The sequence below is a fragment of the Daucus carota genome, chromosome 9, assembly GCF_001625215.2.
Source record: "Daucus carota subsp. sativus chromosome 9, DH1 v3.0, whole genome shotgun sequence".
In the NCBI taxonomy this organism is placed as follows: domain Eukaryota; kingdom Viridiplantae; phylum Streptophyta; class Magnoliopsida; order Apiales; family Apiaceae; genus Daucus; species Daucus carota.
In genome coordinates this window covers 20,174,654-20,182,355 of record NC_030389.2, presented here as the reverse complement: position 1 = coordinate 20,182,355, position 7,702 = coordinate 20,174,654, and the positions used below count along the sequence as shown (strand labels likewise).

General features: G+C 35.5%; 2 protein-coding genes across 2 annotated transcripts; one reads left to right on the top strand and one right to left on the bottom strand.

Moving 5' to 3' along the window:
* Positions 1-893: 893 nt before the first annotated feature.
* LOC108201311 (agamous-like MADS-box protein AGL62) lies at positions 894-1,265 on the bottom strand. Its single transcript, XM_017369606.2, has one exon. The coding sequence runs from the start codon at positions 1,263-1,265 to the stop codon at positions 894-896; it is 372 nt and encodes a 123-aa protein (XP_017225095.2).
* A 1,643-nt stretch (positions 1,266-2,908) lies between these two features.
* LOC108225925 (uncharacterized) lies at positions 2,909-7,346 on the top strand. The gene is made up of 5 exons (XM_064085194.1): positions 2,909-2,974; positions 3,852-5,182; positions 5,264-6,433; positions 6,518-6,795; positions 7,192-7,346. The coding sequence occupies exons 1-5, from the start codon at positions 2,909-2,911 to the stop codon at positions 7,344-7,346; spliced, it is 3,000 nt and encodes a 999-aa protein (XP_063941264.1).
* The last annotated feature ends 356 nt before the right edge of the window (positions 7,347-7,702 follow it).

Below are 7,702 nucleotides of genomic sequence, written 5' to 3'. Positions count from 1 at the left end.
TATTTGTTTATCAACTACTCTTCTAATCGAGGTTTAGCTGATAACGCAGTTTAATTTGTAATTAAATTTGATAGTTTTAATTTCTGATTTCAATGCTGTAACCTGTATGCGATCCTCTTTTTAGGGGGTGAAATTGATTTTCTTTTAAATCATTTTTTTTAAAATATCTAGTTTTTGAAATATTTGTTTTTACTTTCTTTCAAAAATACAAAGTTTAAATTGTTTTTTTTAGTGGCTAAAAAATACAGGTTTTAAATTATTTTTATTTACACGTGGCACCAGATCCAGACCCCCGGATCTGAGGGACGTCACACTTACAATTTGTAAATTTCATTCTTGAACAAAGAACAAAGTTCTCCCTCTGGTTCGGCGAAAAATATTTCAAAACCATATAAGATTTTCTGAACTAATCTATATCGAGAATACTGTCCGCAGATGGTTTATTCTGTGGCCTCGCAAAGAGCACCATTTCCCCGGCCCTTCGCACATTCTTTTCTCTTCTTCTTCATATAATAAAGAAATTAACAATATGGAAACTTAAACTTATACCAAATAGATCGATACAATCTGGACCACTCCCACAAGTTCTTATACTTCAGTTCCTTCATCACTCACACACCCCTAGTTGGGTTCTCTAATATTAATTGTTACACAATGGGATGTCCACATCCATGCCCCGGATTAAATCCATTTGGTGTCATGGAAAGTCCAGTGCCAGTGCTACACCCAACGAGTGCCAGTGCTTGCTCCATCATCACAAGCTTCTGAGCTTGTGTGGCGACATTTCTCTTCTGGTCCCTCTATTTCTCTTTTCAACATATCCAATTGTTCAAATCCAAGATCATCAACCGGGGCCTCCCACCAGACAATGTCTTGTCCTTGGTTCCTCAGTTTCAGAGCTCCTTCCCTTGTTGCTTTTGCTCCTCCAAATGGTTAAGCAACTTAGAGAGTTGGGTGTTCAGTAGACGAGCCCTTGCACTGCGAAGAGCCTGTACAAGTTGAAGGCTAGTCGAATTGGTTGGACTAGGGTTCTGAGCATCGAGGAACTTATCAAAGATTTGTTCCACATTTGGATGTCCAAATGAGAACACTCTTTTCCGAGGAGAGAAGACCACGATTGCAATCTCTACACCACACATGGTGCTAAGCTCACTAGCTTTTTTGAATAACCCAGAACGCCTCTTGGAGAATGTAACCCTGAGATTACTTTCCTTGCTCATTTTCGCCATAACAATCTTTTGGCGACCCTTGCTCTTTGTTGCCATGTTTCTCTAGCCTTCTTAGTTGCTACACTGAAATGGAACAACAGATTATAAAGGGATGCTACCCCTTGGGTACGTTCACTATTGGAAAAAGCATGTAATTATTGGTGTCAATATTTCATTCTATTAGCATTTACAAACTTGCACTCGGAGACCATGTGGTAATGGTACAAATGGAAAAACATAATTCTTTTGTGGAATCTTCTTGTAAAATTAGTATTTATGAGGGATCTTTTATTCCTTTTTTGTGTCGATGGAGTTGTTTTGGTATTCAACAAGAATAAATGACCTCTTTTCCTAAAATAGGCCATACAAATAATTCTTTTTTTGTCTAAATTTTTTAAAACAGAAAAACATATGATTGGCTTCTTTCTCAAAGTGTTTGTATAATTAAAGAAAAAGTCAATTTTTTTTGTAGTAATTATGAACACAAAAAAAAACTATACAAAATAGATAATCTATCATAAATTCCTAAAATTAGGCATTAAACTTCTCTTGCCATAATCAATAAAGTTTTAAATATCTTTTCAAAAAATCAAACTAAAAGGTATAATTTAGTTTATTATTTTTAGAAAATCTAAATTTATTTGTAGACATTGATTAATATATTAACCGATATTATGGACTAATTTCAACATTTATTATGTATATTTTTAAATTTGTTAGTACTCGGAATATTGGTCCAAAATGACACACCATAAATCTCAACTAAGAATGTATTTGTTAGGAATCAATAATTTTGATGATAACATAAACACTTTGTAACATGTTCAAATTAGAATCTTTATCATTTTATCAGTTGTAATTGTTATGTTACTTATCTTGAGAATTATCATATCAACATATGGATGGAATAATATGGCCAATTGTAAATATCCAATGCCATGTAATTTTGTCTAGGTGAAGGATATTCAACTGATGAGTGATAGTAATTCAACTAATGAAGACTGTATACTATGTTCGACTAATGAAGACCAAGTTTTCAACTGATGGGAATGGAATAGTGTTTGATCGATTAAAGTTTGTAATTCATTCGATGGATGAAGGAACTTTCAACGGATGAAGCAAGCACCCATTGAAAGTGACTAAAGCTCAATTCTTACAAGTCACATGGATGGAATTACACTAAAATGGAGATGGAAGCCCATTTGGGACAATAAAGAAGAACGAGAAACATTCTTAGTTTATGAAATGCAATTTGGATCAAATCAAGATTATGGTCAAAGATGAAGACATCCCAGACGACATGCAAAAGACAAAGTTGTGCAGCATAGTTTACATTAGAGTGCAAATTTTGTATTTTAGTTTAGCTTTGTAAAGTTGGAGTATATAACCAAGTTAGTAACATCAGTTGAACTTGATAAAATATTCTTGTAAGAAATCCTAAGTGTTAGAAACAGTTTGAGTGTTGAACCTACAGTTGTGAGAATTGTAATCAATCCACAGATTCTTCAATATAAAATCTCACTGTGTTTTTACTATCCTGCTGTTTTTGTTTTATTATCTTGAATCTTTGAACTTTGTAAAAGATTGTATTCAACCCCCCTTCTAAAATCTTTTTTATAGCTAGTTGGTGTAAAATAACAATTGGTATCAGAGAGAGGTTCCCAACAAACAGGGAAAAAGATCAACATAACTAAAGAAAGATGGGAAAGAAGGATGCTGGAGTGAAGATTCATGTTCGTGACAAGGACAATTACTTTCACTGGAAAGTAAGAATGCATTTGCATTTGATGTCAATTGATGAAAGCTATGTCAACTGCATAGAGAAAGGAATCATGTTCCTATGAAGGTTTGCACCAGTATTGGAGTTGATGGTGAAGACATGGTAGGCAAGATGATTCCTAAGCCTATCCATGAATATTCTCAAGAGGACACTGAACACTACAAGAAAACAGGTCAAAACCGACCGCACAAAACCGACCGCCGCATATAAAACCGACCGACGGTCGCGTGGTCGATTTTAACCCGTCGAAATCACAAAACGACGTCGACCTAGGTGACGTGGCAACAAATAAAACCGACCGTCGGCAACGGTCGGTTATATGTATGACATGGCACTGTTATAACCGACCGTTCCCTGTGGTCGGTTTTGTGTTCCGCGAAAAAATAATTAAAAATCAATTTAAATAAAAATATCTGTGCGTCAGCCCCTTAAAACGACGTCGTTTTTTTTGTTTGGTACTAAAACCGACCGATTGGTCGGTCGGTTTTAACCTGCAGCTTTTATATCACTTTTTAGCTAGTAGTGAGCTCCCATTCACTTGAAATAAAATCAAAAGAGAAGAAAGGAGCTAAAGTGGGGAAGAATTATTGCTTGCAAACATTTCAAGTAAGTGATTTTCATTTCTTTGCATTAAATGTGTGTGTGGTGGGTGTGTTAAATGTGTTTGTTATATTAAATGTGTGTGTGTGTGTGTATTGAATGCTTGTATTGAATGTTTGAAATTCATGTGAAATTATTTGTTAAATGTATCTGTTATTACATTTGTGTATTGAATGTATGTGTGTATTGAATGTATGTGTTATTAAATGTATGTGTGTGTTAAATGTATGTGTGTGTTAAATGTGTGTTAAATATGTGTGTAGATGACAAACTTGGATCGAAGTTGGATTAGTAATCAAGTGCAAAGTGATAAAATTTCCTTAACTCCGGAATATAGGAATGGTGTAGAAACTTTTTTAAAATTTGCAAGTGAAAATGGAATGGGAGAAGATGGTACAATGAAGTGTCCTTGTAAACGTTGTAGGAATTTGAATTGGTTAAGTATCGATGATGTTAGATTCCATTTACTTGCTAAGGGGATGCTTGAGGGTTATACCGTTTGGACATCACATGGTGAAGAAAGAGGAAGAAAACGTAGTCGAACATCGCATAATCGTTATTGTGTTCGGGAACCTACGAGGGTAGAACAACCGGTAGATTTGAATGCGATGCTACATGATTTTGCCGGTGAAAATTCCGAATTTTATAACAACGTGGATACGGGAACTAGGAATGTAGAAGAAGTTCCAAATGATAGTGCAAGAAAATTGTATGAGGTGATTGTTGAAAATGGAGCACCTATTTATCCCGGTAATACGAAGTATACAAGATTAAGCTTTACCACAAAATTGTTAGAATTCAAGAATATCTCACATTGTAGTAATAAGGCTTTTGATAGTTTGCTTACACTTTTTGCGGATGTATTACCAAAAAAACACACGTTGCCCCAAACTTATTATGAAATGAAGAAGATAATGAAGGGTTTGAGGGTTGAATATCAAAAGATTGATTTATGTGAGAATGATTGTATGTTATTTTATGGAGATGACAAGGATAAAGTTGTGTGTGATATATGTGGTAAAGATCGTTATCGGGATGTTTTGAGGAAAGATGGTAAAAAAATACCAAAAAAAATATTGAGACATTTTCCTTTGATTCCTCGACTACAACGCTTGTATATGTCAAAACATACATCCGACCATATGAGATGGTACAAGAATCGAGATGTCAAAGATGGAGAAATTAGTCATCCCGCGGACGGAGAAGAGTGGAAAAATTTTGATCGTCGATATCCATCATTTGCTCAAGATATTCGTAATATAAGGCTTGGCCTTGCAACCGACGGTTTCAACCCATTTGGCCCTACCGGGAAAAAAACATATAGTGTGTGGCCCATAGTAGTAGTTGTCTATAATCTTCCGCCATCAATGTGTATGAAAAAACCCTATATGTTTATGACCGATATAGTGTTGGGTCCGAATAGCATTGGTAAAGATATTAACGTTTGTCTAAGGCCTCTCATTGATGAATTGAAGATATTGTGGAATACGGGAATTGAAACATATGATCAATCTTCGAAACAAAATTTTACAATGAGAGCGGCTCTTATGTGGACAATTAGTGATTATCCCGCTATGAGTATGATAAGTGGATGGTCGGGTAAAGGAAAATTAGGATGTCAAGTGTGTCTTGGAAGTGTGTAAGGGTTTCAATTAAAACATTGTGGTAAATGTAGTTTCTATGGCACGAACCGAATATTCCTTGAACCAAATGATCCATTACGTCGGAAAAGTAATTTGTTTGATAATGCGGAAAGAAGATTGTTTCGTGGTCGTTTGTCCGGGGAGGGTGTAAAGGAGTTGCTTGACGGTTTAGTTTTTCCACCACCCGGAAAGACTAATGCAAAGGCGAGGAGTATCGGATATGGGGAAGAGCATCATTGGACTCATGTTCCAATTTTTTATGAACTCCCTTATTGGTCTTCACATAATTTACGATATTCAATTGATATCATGCATACGGAAAAAAATGTGTTCGAGAACATATTTTTTACTATTGTGAATGCGAAAAAGTCAAAGGATCACAAAAAAGCAAGAGCGGATTGCAAGCACTTTGGTGTGTTACCTCATTTGTGGATCGATGAAAATGGCAAGTCACCCAAAGCACCTTTTTCCATTACAAGAAAGCAACGTAAACTTTTGTGCCAATGGATTAGTTCACTGAAACTTCCAGACGGTTATTCCTCAAATATATCTCGTTGTTGTAATGTTGAGGAGTGTACATTTTATGGATTCAAATCGCATGATTGTCATATATTTCTTCAAAAATTATTGCCTCTTGCAATTCGTGAGCTTTTACCGGCGCCTATTGCGGATGCCATCACGGCAATTGCGAATTTTTTTCAAGATTTATGCTCATCCACGGTTACAAAAACCGATTTGGAAATAATGGAAAAATCGGTTGTAAAGGCATTGTGTTTGTTGGAAACAATTTTTCCTCAAAGTTGGTTTGATTCGATGGAACACTTGGTTGTGCATTTGGCGGAGGAAATAAGACTTGCTGGACCTGCTTACTGGCATTGGATGTATCCAATTGAGCGTTTATTGGGGAAACTAAAACAAAAGGTCGGTAATAAAGCAAGAGTTGAGGGTTCGATTGCCGAACGATATATGGAGGAGGAGATTGTCAATATTTGTTCTTTTTACTTTGCATCCGACTCGATTCACAATAAATTAAGTCGTAACGAAGTTTTGTTTGATGTACAAAAGACCGATAAATTAGAAGTTTTTAAATATCCATGTGAATCTCTTGGAAAAGAACGAAGTCGATATTTGAATGATGATGAGCAATCATTAGCCGATGAATATGTTCTTCTAAACTCTCCTGAAGTTCAACCTTATCTAAGGTATGGTAAATACAATTTACGATAATTTTTTGTCAATACATTTTATGATAAATTAAAGTTATTGACATTTATGCATTATTGTAGGAGGTACCAAGATCGAGTTATGAGACAACGTCCTCAGACAACGCCTCAACAATTAGATCGTATTGTGAAAACTCGATTCAAAGATTGGTTTAAGAAAAAGGTTGAGAAAGACGAGATAGACGGACCTCGTTTCATGGACTTGCTAGAAGGACCGGCATTAAAGGTCATGACTTTTGAATCTTGTCAAGTTAATGGATATAAATTTTCAACATCATCCGCATCCGGTTCCGGTGTTGTAGTTAAGGGAACTTTGCATGAAAATAATCTTGATTATTATGGTCAACTAATAGAAATTATGAGGCTTATTTATCAAGGATGCAATCACGTATATTTGTTCAAATGTATATGGTTTGATAGTCTCGGAAATGGTGTGATGATGGATAAGAATCGAGTGGTGACGGTTGATATAACTTCAAGATTGAGATCTAACGAAGTTTTTATTTTAGCTAGTCAAGCCTCTCAAGTGTATTACGCTCCTAGCGTATTGGATCCACGAAGCAAAATATATACGGTGGTCAAATCTAAAAGTCGTCCGGTTGATGAATCAACTATTGTGCAAAACGATATAGAGGACGCTTTTCAAGAAGATAGATCTAATGCCGCTAGCTCATTTTCACTATTTGTTGATTTTGCATAATATGGACAAATACCATTTATTCGGCATGAAAATCAAGATGATGATGATGAAGAAGACGAATTGCGAGATGATGAAAATGAAGATGATGATGATGATGATGAGCACAATGAAGAAGAGGAAGATGATGATGAAGATGATGATGATCATGAAGATGATGATGAAGATGATGACGGTTTTGATGACTTTCAATGATGTTTAAATTTGTGTAATGATTTATAATGGTGTAATGATATACAATGGTGTAATGATATACAATGTTGTTTAGGTTGCTTAGTAATTTAGTTATGTATTGGTAATTGATGTTGGTACAGGATTGGTAATTGAAATTGCAAATTGAATCTGTTTTTTTTTTACAATTTTTGCCCAGAAAACCGACCGAAAGTACACATAACCGACCGTTTTTGACCATAAAGTGCCCAGAAAACCGACCGCATTCATATAAAACCGACCGACCACAATTCTTCAACGGTCAGTTATGTGCCGGTCGGTTATAGTGATCAGAAAAGCCTTCTGTTTTAAAACCGACCGAGTCAAAACCGACCACACAT